The sequence below is a fragment of the Pelobates fuscus genome, chromosome 4, assembly GCF_036172605.1.
Source record: "Pelobates fuscus isolate aPelFus1 chromosome 4, aPelFus1.pri, whole genome shotgun sequence".
In the NCBI taxonomy this organism is placed as follows: domain Eukaryota; kingdom Metazoa; phylum Chordata; class Amphibia; order Anura; family Pelobatidae; genus Pelobates; species Pelobates fuscus.
Window position 1 is genome coordinate 36,248,907 of NC_086320.1, and position 20,506 is coordinate 36,269,412.

At 42.6% G+C, this 20,506-nt stretch overlaps 1 protein-coding gene across 3 annotated transcripts in view; it reads left to right on the forward strand.

The window, feature by feature from the left end:
* Positions 1 to 20,506, forward strand: part of MTSS1 (MTSS I-BAR domain containing 1) — a 172,584-nt gene that overhangs the window by 13,477 nt on the left and 138,601 nt on the right. For all 3 annotated transcript variants that reach the window (XM_063451082.1, XM_063451084.1, XM_063451083.1), the window contains exon 2: positions 16,910 to 16,971. In XM_063451082.1, coding sequence (XP_063307152.1) covers positions 16,910 to 16,971 — 62 coding nt within the window. The remainder of the gene's footprint in view (positions 1 to 16,909; positions 16,972 to 20,506) is intronic.

Genomic DNA, 20,506 nt, shown 5'->3' on the forward strand with positions numbered 1-20,506 from the left:
GGTGATCTATACACAGCCAAGTTTGCAACACTCTGAACTGGGCAATGGATTGATGGTTTTTGTTCCTTTAAGTGATGTTAGCCGGAGTAATAAACTGGGACAACGGGTCACAGATCTCAAATTCTAAGGCCTGCCATGGCAGCACAGTTAGAGGGCGTGCTATGAGGGACAAACTTCTGCAATTTGCTTTTCATTCCAACTATAAACATAATGTCTGTACTGCTATAGAAGAATGTCAAACTGTCTCTGTGCAAAACGGAGCTTGGCTGTGTCTCTTAAACATGACAAACCACAAACTATTCAGGAAAGGTTAGGACTCACATTCATTATTAAAAATGTAGCGATTTGGCTCCTTCTGTAGAGACACGCGTGTTCTGTAAATCAACTTAAGTTCCTGCAGTTTATTTGTGTGGAACTGATACCGGAGAAACTGACGGAAGCCAAGCACAGAGAGATGGACACAGGTTTCTTCAGGAAGGAAGAGATTCTTTATTGGATCACCGATCGGGACTCAGAGGGACTAGCGTCACCAAAATACAGCAAAGTCTGAGTACTGAATACATAGAGTACATTCCTTATATAGCACTGTAGCTCCTCCCACAATTAACTACACCCACACATACCCTTAACCTATTTAATGAATAGAGTCTAAACTCATCCATCCGGTCTAACCACGTGGCTCATCTGATACAAAGGAGAGGGACGCGTAATTCCAGTTCTTACATTCCTGCACCTGGTCAGTACAGTGATGACAGTATCTTAGCTACGTGTTATTAACTAACTGATACTACAAACACATATACATACATATGCCTTGTGGCAATCTTAGCCTGCTAAACTTGTATTTTACTGGAATTACATCACATTCCCCCCTTTGATGCCTCTGATATTTCACAATTACTTGAGGCATCACTTAACCTTGGTTTGCATATACCTCAGGTTACCATGAACCAGACCAGACTTATCTTATGATGTGAATCTTCAACATTCATCTTCTTGCATTGGTTCTCCCTGATCTAGAGCCTTATACTTATATATCGCCATTATCTGTGCAGCAGCCTTCCTCTCTGCTATACTTCCTATCAGGCTTTGCACAGACCTAACTACTAAGGGTATAAGACACGGTAGGAGTAGACACAACAGTAAAATCAGTAGGACTCCACCTACCACTGCCTTAAGCCCTCCAAACCACTCATACCAGCTACCAAACCAACTACTTGGATTGTACCCTTTCCATACCTGAGTAGGCACATGCGCTAGTTTAACCATATGGCTAGTAAGCTCAGCTATTGCTTGCCCTTCGTCATCTATTTGAAGACAGCAATTACTTAGGTTAAACTTCCCACATACACCTCCCTCTACTGCCAAAAGGTAATCCAAGGCTAATCTATTTTGGTAGACTGCTGTCCTCATCCTGGTGTTATGCTTCGCTAGAAGATTGAGCGCTTGTGATGTCTCATTTGTGATAATCTCAACCACCGCCTGTAATCTTATAATACGGTTGAGCATATAAATAGGGGTTCTATAACCAAAGGTACCATCCTCAGCCCACGTGGCTGGCCCATAGTAATCTATAATACGCTGGGGAGGCCATTCATCATCTTCCCAGGCGCCTATCTCTATGGGTCCCCTTTTCTTCCTATGATTCACATCATACACTTTAACACCTAAAGTCTCACCTGTTTCAATCGGTAACAAGAAGAAGGATGGTTTGAGCATACCCAACACACATGCCCCTTCCCAGTCCTGTGGCAGCTCCGAATAGGCTTTCTTACCACAGATCCAGTACAAATTTGCTGGGGCTCTCCAGGTAGATGTGATGGATAGATCAAACCACACGTCCTTTAAATTGGCATATCTAGCAAACGGGTTAGATGGTTCTGAGACATTTGAAGCCGACCACCAAGTTGTATTCTTTGTATCATCATCATAAGCTTTTTGCCCTAGACAAGTTAATTCTCCTACAGAAGTATTATACATTATTCCTTTCCTTGCTATGCAAACATAACCTATGATGGAGGTCTTTAATCTCCACTCAGATTTACCTCTAACACTCATCTGATAATCGGCTTGTGAAGATATTAATTGTTGAACTGCCTCAGAACCGGACATTACCTCCTTTGCTTCCTAAGGCCATTGGTCTCCCATGTTAGTACCTCCACACACATAGCAGTTGGTAACATTAAGACTACCGGCAATACTTTCAGCTAAATCGATGAACAGGTTTTTAGCATTATGGGGGATCTTATTATCTATACTCATCTCTTCGTAAAAGGAATGGTATACTTGATGAGTCTGGGAGGATACCGTATCAGTCTCTATTCCTATAAACAATAATGTCCCAGGATCTAAACCCGTCCCGTATATTTGAAACCCAAATAAATTACCATATTTATCTAAGAACTTGTCGGGGTTATTTATAAGAATATGGACTGGATTGCATTCCATAGACTTACAGTATGGATTGGTAGGCAACTTAGTAACAATCATGTCTTTGTCTACTGTCTGTCCCCAAGTCGCCCACCCCACACAAGACCAATATGGACAAAAGTTATAGTCTTTATTTGGGCATCTAGGACTCACATATTTATTTTTGCTACTGGGACAAATATATTTATCGTTAGACCCATACGTCCTCTCCCATCTAAGATCCCCACATACATTCCACGGCTTTCTACCACTCGATATCGCTTTACACGCATCAAATAGCAGAACACCCGAAGAATGTACGGATTCTAACACCGTTTTATTAATTAGGGTCCCCTGAGGATCTCCATTCCTGAGAGTCAACCAAATTGTACGAGGCTGATACTCCGGACTGAAGCACTTAGGTTCTCCTACTCCTAAATGGCACACACTATAATCTATATTTAAGTATCTACATCTCGATACATCTCCTTTACATTCGTATTGTGAATGCCAAATTAGGGTTTGGGAAATATGGTTACCTGTTCTCGTAGTCTTAATGCATACCTCACAGCTAGGAGTGTCGGTACCTCTACCTTCCTGAATATAAAAACACATATAAATAAACACTATCAAAAGCACATCTTTCGCCGTCATCCTCAGTCTTCGTCCGTGCGATGGCGCCTCAGCTTCCAGGATGTGAGGGGCTGCAGGGAATGGAGTTCTGCTCGTCTTCACAGGTGTCCCTTCGAGACTTTCCTGGCTTATACACTATGTGATGGTAAGCGGACAGGCTTTATTATGGCCTTCTCACTCACACCTGTAACAATAAAATTTGTAATCCACAATAATTCCTCGTTACTCCGACTGAGTAGTGCGTTTTAACCGGATCTTGCAGGGATTCTCTGGATCTGCTGTAACTTGCCAAGAATCGACTGCTGCTGGTTTAACCCTGGAGTGATGTATCCACGGAGTCACTTCTGCTACTTTTATTGCTGTAGGGGTAGACAAAAGAACAACATAAGGACCTCTCCACTTGGGCCCTAACGGTACATTATTCCACTCTTTAATCCACACTTGATCTCCTGGATGATAACTATGAACAGGGGGATAAATATTCACAGGTAATCTATCTTGTACCCATTTCTGTACCTCCTCCATAGTCTTACCCAACTCTACAACCTGCTGCCGGGTAATTCCTTCTCCCAACTGACTCAAGTCCCCCCTTAAGTTACCAAGTACGGGAGGTGGTCGCCCATACATGGTTTCAAAAGGAGAGAGGCCCATCCTTCTGGTAGGGGTACTGCGGATTCGCAATAAAGCTATGGGTAAGAGAACGTTCCACTTAAGTTGGGTTTCCTGACACATTTTAGCCAACTGGTTCTTTATAGTTCTATTCATTCTCTCTACCTTACCAGAACTCTGGGGTCTATATGCAGTATGAAGCCTCCACTTTATACCAAGCATATGAGTCAGTTGTTGTAGGCACTGATGAACAAAAGCTGGACCATTGTCCGATCCTATAGAACAGGGTAGTCCATATCGGGGTATTATTTCTCGTAGCAGGAATCTCACAACTTCTCCTGCTTTCTCTGTACGAGTAGGACATGCTTCTACCCAGCCTGAATAGGTGCACACAATTACCAGCAGGTAACGATGTCCACCCGATTTAGGCATCACTGTAAAGTCTATTTGTAGATCGGACATGGGGAGTCCCCCCATAAACTGGACTCCTGGTGGCTTTACTGGTCCTTGTCTTGCATTATTTTTAGCACACGTTACACATCTACGTACAATGGCCTGAGTCAAGTTGGACAATCTTGGTATGTAGAAATGTTTTCTAAGAGATTCTTCAGTACTGTCTCTCCCAGAATGTGTCCCGTTATGATAGTTTTGGACAATTTCTACCGCTAGCGATGCTGGTATAACTATTCTTCCATCTTCTAGCTGATACCACTTGTTCTCCAGATACTTTCCCGGTTCAGTCTTTAACCACTCCTCTTCTTGAGCTGTATAAACTGGAGTCCATTGGGACAGTGGAGTTGGTATAAGAGCAGCTATATGCCCTACATACTCCTGTCTTCCTGATTCAGCAGCACGCTTAGCTGCACTATCTGCCATCCGATTTCCCTTGGTTACATCACCATCTCCTCTCAGATGCGCTCGACAATGTATGATACCGACTTCTTTCGGCTCCCACACTGCTTCCAATAGTTGTAGGATTTCAGCTGCGTACTTGATTTCTTTGCCTTCTGAATTCAGTAGTCCTCTTTCTTTATACAAAGCTCCGTGGGCATGAGTGGTTAAAAACGCATACTTAGAGTCCGTATAGATATTTACTCTTAAACCTTCAGCCAATTGTAACGCTCGTGTTAGTGCTATTAATTCTGCCTTTTGTGCTGATGTTCCTTTCGCCAATGGCCGAGCTTCTATCACCTTGTCTATGGTTGTTACTGCATATCCTGCATAGCGGATCCCTTCTTTCACATAACTACTGCCGTCTGTATAATATTGAACATCGGGGTTCTGGATGGGAAAATCACGAAGATCTGGTCTACTTGAAAATACTTCATCCATTATTTCCAAACAATCATGTTGACTTTCAGTAGGTTGTGGCAAAAGGGTAGCTGGATTTAAGGTGTTTACAGTCTCTAAATGCACTCTTGGGTTTTCACACAACATTGCTTGATACTTGGTCATACGGCTGTTACTAAACCAATGATTTCCTTTGTAATCCAACAACGTCTGTACTGCATGTGGGACTCGTACATAAAGTTCTTGACCCAGAGTGAGTTTATCGGCTTCAGCTACTAGCAGGGCGGCTGCAGCTACGGCTCTTAGACAAGGTGGAAGTCCGCTGGCCACTGCATCCAATTGTTTAGACATGTAGGCAACAGGTCTTTGCCATGATCCCAAGTACTGTGTCAATACTCCCACAGCCATTCTTCTTTGCTCGTGTACATACAGGTAGAATGGTCGTGTGTGATCAGGTAGACCTAATGCTGGGGCACTCATCAAAGCCTTCTTCACATCTTCAAATGCCGTTTGCTGTTCTTGGGTCCATAGGAAGGGGTCGTGCTCTGTACCTTTGATAGCTGCGTACAGAGGTTTTGCCAGTATCGCATAGCTGGGAATCCATATCCTACAGAAGCCTGCTGCCCCCAAGAATTCTCGCACTTGTCTTCTATTCTTGGGTATTGGTATTTGGCAGACAGCCTCTTTTCTCTCTGGCCCCATAATTCTTTGACCTTCAGAGATATGGAACCCCAGATACTTGACAGTTGGCAAACACAACTGAGCCTTCTTTCTAGACACCTTGTATCCTGCCTTCCAGAGAATGTGTAGTAGATCGTGCGTTGCTTGCTGACAGATTTCTTTTGTAACTGCTGCTATCAACAAGTCATCTACATATTGTAACAATACACACTCTCCTGGGATGGACTCGAAATCCAATAGATCTTGACTTAGGGCTGAACCAAATAGGGTAGGTGAATTTTTAAACCCTTGGGGCAGTCTTGTCCAAGTCATTTGGCGTTTTGAGCCCGTTACAGCGTTCTCCCATTGGAAAGCAAAAATACATTGACTTTCTGCGGCAATTCGGAGGCAAAAGAAGGCATCTTTGAGGTCTAAAACTGTGAAGTAAGTAGCCCCGCCCGGAATTAAAGCAAGCAGGTTATATGGATTGGGTACAACTGGATGTATACTAACAACCGCATCATTGACTGCTCTTAAGTCCTGCACAGGTCGATACTCATCTGTGCCGGGCTTTTGAACAGGCAGCAATGGGGTGTTCCAGGGGGAAGTACAGAATTTTAGGATACCATACCGTATGAACTTATCCAGATAGGATTGGATGTTCTTCTTAGCCTTCTGCGGAATGTGATATTGTCTTAGGCTCACTGGATAAACCCCATGTTTCAGTTCAATTTTTATTGGTGGAATATTGCGGGCCAGTCCTGGTGGGTTGTTCTCTGCCCAAACTCCTGGTATGTTAAACAATGTCTCATCACTCCTAGGGTTTTGGCTAGTCAACACTGTATAAAGTCGCCACTCTTCTTCCTTTGGTACGGATAAAGTCATAATACCTGAAGGTCCATTAAACTTTAAAGATGTTGTTCCATCTGGTAGGAACGTAATCTGCGCTTGTAATTTGGATAGCATATCACGTCCCAGCAATTGGACTGGACATTCAGGCATATAAAGGAATTGGTGTTTTACTACGTGGCCTCCCAATGTACAGAGTCGACTTTTAAGAACCGGTCTTTCAGCACTTCTTCCAGTTGCTCCTATCACAGTAATAGTCCTTCCAGATGGAGGAGCAACTAGATTAGTCACCACTGAATGTTCAGCACCAGTGTCGATCATGAACGCACTCCTTTTCCCCCCTATTGATACATCGACCATAGGCTCCGCTCGACCAAGGGGGATGGAGCCCGGTCGGTATCAATAGTCCTCCATGACCGTGTCAGCCAATCCTACAAAGTCCCTACCTTCTCTATCGCGAGACCTTTGCGCTGCTGGAATATACCTGTCTTCCCTAACACTTCCTCTGTTCCCATTACTCCCTCTATAACCATTACTCCCTCCGGGACCTCCTCTACCTCTCGCTCTGCCTCTAAAGTTTCCGTAGCCTGCCCTGGGTTGGTCTCTCTCGTACTGCTCTCTTTGCGGACATTCGTTCCTCCAATGCCCTTCTTCCTTGCAATACGCACACTGATCCCTACTCAAAGGCTCCCTACTCCATCTATTATTGCCTCTATCTGGGCCCCGTTTATCTACGCCTGCGATCGCTACCGCTAGCATATCAGCCTTTTTACGCATCTTGCGCTCCTCCTCTTTCTTGCTTTCTGTTTCCCTATTCATATACACCTTATTAGCTACCTCCATTAGTTGGGTGATTGACATACCTGCAAACCCTTCTAACTTTTGTAGCTTGCGCTTAATATCTCCGTAAGCTTGGCTGACAAAGGCGGAGTTCACCATTCGGGAATTGTCTGCGTCTTCCGGATTAAAGGGGGTGTACAAGCGGTACGCCTCCAATAATCGGTCATAAAAGACACTGGGCGCTTCATCGCTTTTCTGGATCACCTCAACTGTCTTCGACATGTTAATGGCTTTCTTTCCTCCGGCTTTCATGCCAGCAATTATAGCGTCTCTATAGGCTCTGAGTTGAACCATATCAGCACCATTTACGTTCCAATCGGGATCAGTGTTGGGATAATGTGTTGCGGCCCATGCTGCTGGATTAGCTTGGTTCAAAGCACGGGCTCTATCCTCTAATGCTTTAATGGCTGCTTGATTTATTCTTGTCCTTTCCTCATTGTTAAATAAAGTCATTAATAACTGCTGGCAATCAGCCCATGTCGGATTATGTGTCTGTACTATTGAGGTGAACAGATCAGTCATGGCTTGTGGTTTCTCAGTATACGAGGAATTATGGGTCTTCCAGTTTAAAAGGTCGGTAGTGGTGAAAGGGACATATACGAAGACAGGGTCAGCGTGTGCCATTTGACCTGCGGCATCGATATAAGCTGACCCGGGATTTAGGCGAAGAGGCATCTGATAGTGCTTTAATTGTTGGGCACCAGTCAACTGTCGGGTTTGGATGGGGCTACGTAGGGAAGCGTCAGTCATGGGTTCCGGTCGGGGAGAGATAGGGTATGGGGATGTGGGAGGTTGGTTTTGGGAAAAGGTAGTGAATAGAACACTTCGGGCCGAGCTAGATGAAGCTTGACCGGAAGTCTGAAGTGGTGCCAAATCAGGATATTCGTTTCTAATGGGGGTGGGTTCTGGTTCCGGAAGGGGAGATTTAGTACGAGGGGGGGTGGATCCTGTACTGGAGGAGGAAGCGGAAGTGGATGAGGGTAATGAGGGAAGGGTTACAGGACTTCCTGTATTTGCGTCACTTCCTCTTACCGGAAAGTAAGGGGGCGGCAAAGGGATCTCGGACTCAGGGGGCGTGTCCAAAATGGGCCTAACACCAGTCCTAGTGGACGAACAAGTCCTAGCTACCATGAGGCGACACTGCTCCTCGTGGCATGTCCGGAGCCATTTTGGCGAGTCATTTACGGCCTGTCTCCAACAATCAATATAAGGAAACTGGCCGTAAAGTTCAGGCCTACCTGATACAGCCACGTGTAAGCGCTGTACCAGAGTTGGATCCAAACTGCCACGTGGCGGCCATGCCGCAACCAAAGTAGGCCACTCCCTAGTGCACAAAGTGACCAAACGTACAGGGGACATCTTAACCCCAAAATCACAAACTTTGAATCCCTTTTTAAAATTCTTAACCATACATCCTAAGGGATCCGGAATCGTTGACTGCGACGCACCCATATTTAACAGTGGAACGTCGTCGACAACGATTACTATACACGCGTACTATTCAACAGTCACACCCGTTTCCTCTGGCAACAGCACCACGTGGTACGGTTACCAAGTGAAACGTACACAATAACAATAAACACTCAGGGAATTCCCGTACACACACAGCTGCTACACCAGTCACTATATAATCAATATTATGCCCTTTGGCGTAACTATACAGTCACCCACGCTATAATTCTCTATATACGAATTACCCGTCTATAACACACCCCAGTAACATCGTCTTTTACAAATAGCGGTTACAGTACGGTTAGCATAGGTCAAAGCACAAGTTAAGGTCACAATACAATTATTAGTGGTTATGGTGTTAAAACATGCAATGGACGACAATGATTAGTACTTATTATATAATGTCAGTAAATATACAGGGTTATGGTACCGTGCACTATAATACAGCAACACACTATTAACACTCTCGCTAGACGGCTGAGCTCGCGCTATCTAACAAGATATACACTTTACTAAAACAATCGTTAACACATTTACAATTCCCAACTAAACTATTGGCCAGTACCTTGAATGGACTACCTAAAACTATATACACCCGTTTTGGTTAGCCACACTGCCCAATCACCACATATACATAGCGAGCTAGAGAACCGAATTTACACAGGCGCCTCTTAGTCGCACTATACAACGAGCTAGAGATCCGAATTTACACAGGCGCCTCTTAGTCGTACTATCAAAAGTCTAGTGGGTTCCAAATTTACACGCCTTCCCACTTAGCCCAGATAGGATGAGAACTAGCGAACCGAATTTACACAGGCGCCGCTTAGTCTCCCGGTCCCTCCGACCTAGCGAACGTAATATACACCCTAGAACGCTAGTCTAGACAAGACACCGGTGTCCGGCTAGGGCTATCTTACACCAGGACCCCGCCTGACTAACCAAATCAAACGGTCTGACTAAAGAGCGTTCGATCGAGCGGTGCGCCTTCGCTCCTTCCCTCCGACAGAGGGGGCAGATACAGATTCAAAAACCCCTTTGGGCCTACCGCACAATCGGTATACCCCTAGCGGGTCCTGCCGTCTAAAACAGCAGTTATCTTACCTCCTCGTTCCTGAACCTGAGTTCACACTCATCGACGGGGACACCCCAGCACTTCTCACGTAGAGGCCGATGATCTCCTGGACAACAGACCAGTGGCGCCGAGACGAAGGGAGGTCCACGCAGAAGTTCAGGGGTGCAGCCGTAGAGAACGTGGGCAAAGATAGACCGTCTCACGCCTCTGCCTCTCAGCTACCGTTGAACGATGAGCTTCCCGGCCAATGCACCAAATGATACCGGAGAAACTGACGGAAGCCAAGCACAGAGAGATGGACACAGGTTTCTTCAGGAAGGAAGAGATTCTTTATTGGATCACCGATCGGGACTCAGAGGGACTAGCGTCACCAAAATACAGCAAAGTCTGAGTACTGAATACATAGAGTACATTCCTTATATAGCACTGTAGCTCCTCCCACAATTAACTACACCCACACATACCCTTAACCTATTTAATGAATAGAGTCTAAACTCATCCATCCGGTCTAACCACGTGGCTCATCTGATACAAAGGAGAGGGACGCGTAATTCCAGTTCTTACATTCCTGCACCTGGTCAGTACAGTGATGACAGTATCTTAGCTACGTGTTATTAACTAACTGATACTACAAACACATATACATACATATGCCTTGTGGCAATCTTAGCCTGCTAAACTTGTATTTTACTGGAATTACATCACAGAACTGATACACAGCAAACAGCAGCTTGCTGCTCAATAATGGTTTAGTGGCTACTTTACTCGGAGCTCACTAAACACCATAACCACAACAGCTCATTGTACTTATGGTGCAGTGAGGTTATGGGCGCAGTCCCTCTGTTGTCGGTCACACTGTTGGGGAATGCCCCCTCTGCACTGATAGTGTAGGTATTATACATTCCACGTTATCTAGTGTGACTGTGTCCAGTCTGATGAATGATAGGCAGAGGATATTGGGTGCGATTAGCACAATGCTTGCAGCCTGCCATTGTCCTCCAAGGGACCTTGTGGTATTCCCACCAGTAAGGCAGACTAGTAATACACCATGCGGCTGCTGAGAGTGTGTGCCATGGGTGACCGAGAAAGTTACAATTTTTTGTTAAAGGGTTACTCCAACCACCATCACCACTTCAGTGTTTTGAAGTGGTCATGGTTGCAGTGTTGCAGCCTGAAGCACTGCACACACTGAGATATTTGCCGCTGTTTGCTGACGGGTTAGTTGCACCCTCGGCACCCATGACATTGGCAGCCTAGAACTCTGTTCCGAACTGCCCAATTTTAATTCTGTGCATAAAAACTGCAACATCACATCAGTCATAGAAATCCCCCCCCTCCCCCCCCCCCTCCCACGCACTGTGCATGCCCTCCCACCTCCTTCTGTTCCACTTTGGTGGGGTTTTTTTTGTTTTTGTTTTTTTTAAAAACACTCCCTCCCTTCGATAGTTTTAGAGCCAGTTTAGAGCCCCAGTGACGACATGAGAGAACGCTGAAGAGCAGTTCCGGGAGCTTCCCCCGGTGCTGGTTTCCAGGTTAGTCTTTTTTTTTTTTGCAAGTTTTTACAATAAATTGAGAAGGAGACCCCTCTCCATAGTGGCCAATAGGGCATATTACACCAAAAATGTCTCCCCTGTCAAAATGGGGTTATAGTAACCCTTTAAACCAGTTAAAAACAGATTAACAGAATGCCTTGAGACTAGACCCATGGACCTTTTGCACACTACAGTGAGCTGTAATAGGTTTTTCCTGCTTGTACTTGTGTGCCCCGTCAAGTTACTTTAACGTTGAGAACAAAGGTTTTCAGTAAGGTTACCCCACTAAAAACACCACTAAAGTCAACCTGCCCACTTTATTTCAATGAAGCAGTCTAGGTGCAGTGATCCTGTAACCCTGCATTGTGAAACTAGGTTAAATTCACCTCTTCCTGACAACCACTAGAGGCGCTTCCTTCAACAGAACTGAGTAAAACCTGGTCCTGGATTAGTGCTGTTTATAACCGCATTTGATTGGAGGAACGTGGCATTCTGGCCCGCATGTGCATTTTTAATCCAATGCTTCTCTGTGAGAACCAATGGATTACAGAAGCTGCAGAATGGGCAGCTGCAGTGGGGTAGTCCCAGCACTGGAGAGGAGGTAAGCTAATGTTTATTTAAATTTTTTAAGCAAAGGGTACTGGAGAGAAGGAACCAATAGTCCCCACCCCCTCCAAAAAAAAAAAAATTGGGGGGGGGATTATAGGTTACCTATAACTAACAGTGATTGATAAAATCCTAATGGAACAGCATTGTCGCCTTTTTTGTTTTTCCATCTTGCAGAATAGATTCACCTCTGAGAGAAGAAATTAACCCTTTTTCTTAGCAAGGACTTGCATAGGCGCCTCCATTTGTTTTGGGACAGATATGTCACACCACCTGTCATGCAGGGCTTAATAAAGTTGTTTTATATACAGATGTATATGTATTTTTTTTTAGCCTGACTTCAATTTCCCATGACTCCACAGTTTACAATGTTAACTCCACAGTAAAGGAAAGTCTGTTCGTACGTAAATAAAACCCTTTACAAATATTGGGTGACAGTCAATCAGTGGAAACCTGAGACACTGTAAAACTCTAATGTAAAACACTGTATCAGTCAGAGGTTTTAGTACACCTACTTAGAACATTGTTTACAGTTCTTATTAGTATACATTGCCTACAACAAGGTGTTTAGCCAGGCCTGAATATACTACTTTATTAACAACGTGTTTTTTGGGACTTTAATTGATTGGGCCTAAGGAAGGTGAGGTGTGATCTCCAAATCAGAGGACGGGTTAATTTGACTGTCAAGTCTGCAAAACCAATGATTAACTAACTGCCATGAAATGCATACTCTACTTTCTGTTTCCATATCATTTGTTTCCAGTCCATTCATGACATTGCCCTAACTAGAATTCCTGGTAACCTATCACAAAAAGGTACATAATAATAAGATAAGACATTTTCCAGAACACAAAATGAAAATACTAAAACGTGGAATTTAGTCTTGTGAACTAATCCTTCTAAAAATGGGGAGAGAGGGGGATTAAAAATGCAAGTATGGATGTACGAAGTCCAGCTATTGTTAATATAACGAGAATGGTTTGCGTGACATCGATGTAACCTGGCAGCCATGGAGAGTGAACTGGAATGTGCATGCGTGAACGGCGACAACATCACTGTACTAGTCAGTGGGGGCGCTAGACGTCGTTGAGTGAGCATGTGTACTGTGTGGACGTCGCATTCAAAATGATTGCAACGAATCTGCATCAAGCTTCAACATTCCTCCACGGAAACTATTTGAACAATTCAGAAGGCTTTCTGGAATGATGCAACAAATGCAGCGCAAATAAGTGTGGCACAAACGCTTCAAAGATGGTAAAGAATCTGTTAAAAGATTTGGCGCCATGCGACTTCTGGCTTTTCCCAAAACTAAAACCACCTTTGACATGAAAGAGATTTCAGACTGTTGATGAAATAAAGGTAAATACGATGAGGCAGCTAACTTTGCAGAGTGTTTTGAACAGTGGAAGACCACCTCCGTTGTGGAACAATCAACATTTTAATAGATTTATGGAGATTGCTCCACATTAGGAACTTTGCCTATAAATCCATTTAAAAAAAAATAAAAAATTTGAATAGACAATCATAGAAGCGGTACATGAAATGATTTTGCATGGAGTAAAAAATGTTGTTTTTTTTAATTGTGTATTTTTGCAGTGCATAGTAAGATTACAAGAGGCTTGCGGTATCCCAACGGCAGTCCTCAGGCATATTACCCTGCTCAACATTTGGGGTTATCGAAGATAGATGCACATTTTTATATTTTTAAACAAGCTAAAGGCATGAAGCATGTTGGGTACAGTGTTTAGTTATACAAGCAGAAGATATTCAGTACTAGTGCTGGTATAGTAAAATAAAATGCATTGGTTCAGTGATATAACATGAATACATTCTCTTAGATTGGCTTTCACGGTAAGGATTTAACAATGTTCTGCAGGTGCCTAACTTTTTGCAGATTGCACCATTTTATACTAATAAAGACATCAGAACAGAGCTCTATCATGTCTGGTTACTGATAAAACTAGAAGATCTTCAGCGCACATGGCATCCGCCATCTTGGACGAGGTGCTCAGGCTGCCGATCAGGGTGGTATCGATGCGGGGCCTTGGTTGTGTTGCAGCAGTCGAGGTCCCAGGGTGAGGACCGGGATCACCCTCACCGGTCCAAAAGGGGGGGTCGAGGAACAGGGCCGGTTCCACTCAGGTTTGGGCCTCAGGTCAGGCATTGTTAGGCAGGATAGTGGAGCAGCGGCCGTCCGCCTCACTCACCGCCGGAGTAGGCCCCAACTGGGGCATCGAAGATTCATCCTCCAGGATCCAGTGCCCCCTTTGCACCAAGGACCATTGCTGTCGGTCTGCTTTTAGGTCGATATTCTTAGAATTAGAGGCTTAATGTTTAAAAGTTTGCAGGAGCTTATCATTCTTGTGAATGTCCAGCTCGGCAGACTGGCCCCGCCCCCGTAAAAAATGTTTTTCTGTAAAAGCAAAAGTCTTTTGTACAAGAGTCCTCAAATTGACTTGTTGCCAATTTTATCACACTCACAAATGCAGAACCATCTGAAATGAAGCAGAACAATGTTTTCTGATAAGACTTTTGCACATTTTTAATGTGAAAGGTGCAAAAATTAATTACATTTTTTTTTTTCCTCTCTATGGAAATGGATTTTCCCTCAAGTAAAAAGTTCTTAATTGGTTGAAAATCCACTGGTCCAAAATTATAATTAACATTCTCATTTTTTGGTACTGAATTGTTATTATAAATATTGACATTTATACATGTCACTTTACAATATTCTAAAGGGGAAAATTTTACAATAAATGAGACAATTACAGAATGTTACAGGAGCAATAAGTTGATGAGGATCCTGCTCAAATGAGCCAACACTCTCTAAAGGATTATTTATTTATTTTTCTTTCTTCCAAAAGGAATTTATATTATTCTCTAGTCGTTTTTTATAAAACATCAGTCTGTCCTATCCTTTTAGTGAGAAAATTAGATCGCACGCAGAATTAAAGGTATAACCAACTGGATAAATATACATTAATCTTTGTGATCCCGATCTTCAGAGCTTGCAATCTAAAGGCAGTGTGGGCAACTCCTACTGAAGGTTTCCTAGTGTTCCACAAAAGGTCTGATCAGAATTGGTGAACGGTGTAGGTGTGGGAGAGCTGACTACTTTATTACTGGATAGGACCGGGTATGGGCTTAAAGAAACTGTCGTATGCAGTGCTTGCAGATATCGACCTGCATGTTTGTTCTGTTTTCAGTGTTAAAAGCCATTGGTTGAGCGGTTTCTTGATTCAATATTTACTATTATTTTAGCATTAATATAGCGCAGCACTTTACAATATTTTAAAATGGGGCGATTTAACAATTAAAGGTACACTATAGTCACCAGAACAACTACAGCTTATTGAATTTGTTCTGGTGAGTAGAATCATTACCTTCAGGCTTTTTGCTGTAAACACTGTCTTTTCAGAGAAAATGCAGTGTTTACATTACAGCCTAGTGATAACTTCACTGGCCACTCTTCAGATGGCTGTTAGAGATCCTTCCTGGGTCATGGCTGCCTAAAATGCATCCAAACATTCAGTATCTCCACCCTCTGCATGCAGACACTGAACTTTCCTCATAGAGATTCATTGATTCAATTCATCTCTATGAGGAGATGCTGATTGGCCAGGGCTGTGTTTGAATCATGCTGGCTCTGCCCCTGACCTGCCTCCTTGTCAGTCTCAGCCAATCCTATGGGGAAGCACTGTGATTGGATCAGGCTACCACTTCTACTGATGTCAGCAGACTGCTTGTGTTTCTGAGTCTAACAGCATGCAGATTTACAGCTTCAGGCTTGAATACAGTACTATATTTATGGAGGCTTGAGGGGCCCAGGAGGGCTAGATGGTGGTTTTTAACACTATAGGGCCAGGAATACATGTTTGTGTTCCTGACCATATAGTGATCCTTTAATGAGACACTACACCAAAAGTAACAGGACAAAAGGTTAATTTATAAATAGGATCAAGTGCATTATGGTAAATCTGGCTTTAAAAATAGTTTTCAGTGCTCGGCTATTGTGCCCTCAAACGATTAATGCCAATTGTGATTATGATAACAGGGTTTTTTTTGTTTGGCAAGAAAAACAATCTCCTTTAAGGTGCCGTTTCCTTTTGAGCCACCGCTGTGATCGGTGTGATCAAATAATTTCTCCCATGCAGCTGCACATTGTGCTATAATGACGTATGGGACAGATGCGGCGGCTACCTTCGAGGTGGAACTGCAGAAAACTGCAATATATATATATTTGTAATTTGATGATGACTTTGCAGCATACCCACATTCAATTATTAGGTCTAATTCAAGCCGACCCTGTCTGCCTCATGGTTTGTGGACGAAATATCCTCTTTAAATACTTGTGTTTTCGACCTGTTCAGAGCTAGCAATGCCACATGGGCTGTTTGTGTTTAGATGTCTGTATCTGAAGGGCAGGTGTATTGCTCTAAACCTCTTAATAACCTTGGAAGTTGGAAATGAATTCCTGTGTTTTGTATACATAGTTAGCATTTGGTTAAGGTACATTTGGTTTTCAGTCATTGAATGCGATTCTATGGAAGCACTTACAGTTTTTTGGGGTTTTTTTTTTTGGCTATGAAAGGTGATTTGTACTTTTGTAACTATTTCTTAAAAAAAAAACAAAAAAAAAAAACAAGCATGGATTACAAAGTGCCTTTTATGAGTATGTAACCGGCAACTAAGTCCCATTCAAATGCATGAAATGGATCCTCTCTCGGTTTATTTCCGAGCCTAATGAATGAGCACCATTATCCCGAGGTCAAATGTCAATGCGCTAACACCAGCCTGTACAAGTGGCATAAAATTACACATTAACACACGAGAGGGATGTGACCAGGGAGGGTTATTTCTCTTGACAATTTCACTGCATTGAATGAATATGGGCTTTAAAGAGTCAGAGATTAACTTGTAACAAACTTCTTTTTGTTTTATATCTTTTTTCTTTTAGGGGAGTTATCCTGTTTGGGAAGATTTTATAAATAAAGCTGGAAAGTTGCAGTCCCAACTTCGGTAAGTATGTGTTTGTTTTTTTTTTTTTTTTTTGTTTGTTTTTTACCATGGGTACAAAGAAGGCTCTTGTCTTATTTTTGGCCAAAAGCATATTTTTTTTTATTTAAAAAAAAAAAAGTTGCCCACTTCCAACAAAAAAAAAAAATTAGGACAATGGGTACTGGAGGTGGTGGTTTAAAAAAAAATGAAAGACCTTAAGATTAATTCTTTGTAACTACAAAATAAATGTCTTCACCTTCGTTTACAGACGTATTATGGCAACAAAAATTGCAAATTCAAATGTCTGCATGGCTGGGCACAGTATATTAATACGGATGAGACATAGATGCCCAGCCCACGGACAGCTTAGCTGGTATTGCTAATGCCCGACACAACGTTCACATTTTCATTGTAGTTGAGGAAACTTGTTCAAGTGGAACCTGAAGACCATCTGCTTTTAGGTCGATGTACTATTCTCTGTTGGATAATGTTATTTCTTAAACAGGTGCTGTCATCAAAATAAAAAAAATAGAAAAAGGAAATTTAAATGATAAAATTCAAATATATATATATATAATATATTATTTATTTTTTTTACATTTCTTCAAACACATTATCCTTGTACTCTATGTCTTATATTACAAATTGACAAAGTCGGCGTATAGAGAGATGAGGAGAGATGGATACATTGCAAACTCGATCAAATTGTTTCCCTGTTATGTCAAAGTTAGTAAATACAGGAGCTTTCAGACTATTGAAAAGTAGTGATTTTTAAATGCTGTGATGTTACAGTGACCCAAACTTATTCCATGAGGTTAGAAAAACCTTTCCAATTATTTATCTTGTTTATTATATGTGGACTTCAGTAGATAAATCATTTGAAAAGGAAAAAAATCCGAACCGAATCATTTCTAATTTGAAGAAATTAAAACGTCTGACACCAAACTTACTATTCTTCTGTCAATTCCTCTTCTTTTCCTCTTTTCAAATCTATTGTTCTTCTTTCTTAATTTATGATATTTTACTTGTAAAATACACAAGGGAAAGGAGGGACTACTTTTTTTTATGTATTTTTCCTCAAATAGACACATATTGAAAAAAGGTGGATGGAGCTTGAGGCTAGCTCTGCTTCCTCTATCTAGATTCGTAACGTCCCATTTTCTCATAATATTTACGTGCCTGTTGCCTCCCTCTTCTTGCGATGCTCTCTAGTTCTTCTTTGCACATGCCCGGTACAGCTTTGCCCCTACGTGCTGGGCATGCGATGATTGTGTTCGCATTACATGGGCAAACAGAGGCAGTGACTTTATATTTCACTGCCAGGCTCTAGAACTTGGCGGTGGACTGGTAAGACATACATCACCGCAATCAAGGAACAAAAAGTGAATTGAAAGGAACAAAAGATTCAATGGGGGGGGACATTTTGGAAACAAAGAGTCGGGGGGACGGAAAAAATAAATATTGTTAGGCCACTTTAAATCAAGGCCATTATTGGATTGGAACTTGCCTACATGATGGGAGTTGTGGTCTTATGACAGACGCTATGCCAGAAATTCCGTTTTGCTTCTCAAGACTAATAATGACAACTCACCTCTTGAAGGGCTCCTAACAAGACAGGCTTGAAGTCTATTTCTGTCAGATATTGGATGTCTTTTCCAAGGACTGTAGCTCGATACGTGAAGTTTTGACTTTTTTTTTTTATCAATGAATCAAGTGTGCAGTCTGCTGCATGTGTCCAGGAACTTCGTGGATGTAACTTGAGGAGTCCCAGGCTTCAGGCTTCTCACCAGACTCTCAACTGCGCTTGCTTTGACCCAGGCCTGTCCTATCTTAGGCCTCTCTTCCACATTCGGGGTGTAAATTTTCCAATGTGGGATAGGGAATGTAACAGCCTTCAAGGGCACCCCAGTGATGGAATCATAAGCAAAAGAAAAGTGAATATATATTTTTAAACACGATCATTTTATCTGTATTATTTAATTAGAAATGAGTGAGGTAGCAGCAAATTACTTTAGAAAGGGGGGGGGGGGGGAATCCTATTAATCATAGGAAATCTGAAGATGGATAGAATGTTTGTCATCCACGCATTGGGAAACCTGGCCACAAGGTAAAATTATTTAATGTGAATGAGAAAATGTAGCATTTTAATCTATTGCTATTCTGCTCCAGGCATGAGCTGACTGTCTTAAATTGATCTGCGCAGGATGCGGGGACGACCTTATTTTAGATGTGGCCAATCCGTTGAGCAGGATGGGAGGTAACATAGGCGAGAAGATATAAATATCTCCATGACCAGGCCTGCTCTCACTTATTCCTACAAAGGAGCTTGTGGTCTGCGCCTTGAATGGGTGAAGATCTATTTAAATGATCCATTGTAGTCCTGGACTTGAAGGAAAAATTAGCAAAATCCAATGTATTTAATTTTCATTTATTACACGGAAAATAGTGGGGAAGCTGGAAACACTGCCTTGTCCATGCTCATCAACACGCACACAGTCACACACATCACTCAAAGCTACACACTCACAACTACTTTTGCACAGAAACACAACAGCCAGAGCATTAAACAGCCACAACCACCCACACATCACATACAACCACAGCAAGCCATGCTCAACCAAAAAACATCACTCACCAGTAAAACATTTACAGCTAAACAACACATATAGTCCACACACACAAAGCCTTTTAAAAGAACACTCCAATCACCCCAACCACTATAGCCCTCTGTAGTGGTTCTATTGCAAGGAGTACCTGGGTGCCCTTGCCAAGTAAGCAGATGAACCTTTTAAGACCAGTTTGAGAACTTACCAGCGACTCGCTGGGCATCCACTGACTCCTCACCTGCTGTCAGAAGCTCCTGACACTAAATTAGGCCTGGTTCTGTGGGGATGCCCTCAATGGCTGTGAGCGCTCACTTGATGTCCTCAATCAGCCAGCGCTGCACATGATGACCAGGACAGGTAGTAGTGGGAGCCTGACTGGACATGAGTAAATTGTCAGATCATTCTTAACACTTTGCCTAAATACTCTGTAAGGAGCACTAGGGCAATCCAGGCACCATAACAGCTACAGTAGGCTGTAGAATTAATGACGCTAGGAGTGTGCCGCTTATAAATATACACATTCTATAAAATTAAAAAATAACTAAGGGAATGAATTCCTGGATGCACACCCTATAAATTAAATCTGTGTATACATTGGTCTCTTTGTGGGCATCAAGATTTCCTGTGATCTAGAAGATGTATTTACTTATGTCTGTAGTCCCTGAACCTCTGTGACTAGTTGTTAAACCACTTCATTCATCCATGAAAAAAGGCCTATCTGAGCATCATGAAAAATATACTTGGCAAACCTCTGGGGTACCACAATTGACCATCGCTGCTCTTTATGAAAAGCCTGGCTTAAACCGTGTAAATACTATGTAACACAGTGCGGAATTTTACATAGATGTAGGCCAAGGGAAAGAAATGTTTTAAGGACCTTCGTAAGAGGACGCATATTATTTTTTATCCTTCATAAATAATCCTTTTGAGTTTTCGCATCAGCAAATAAT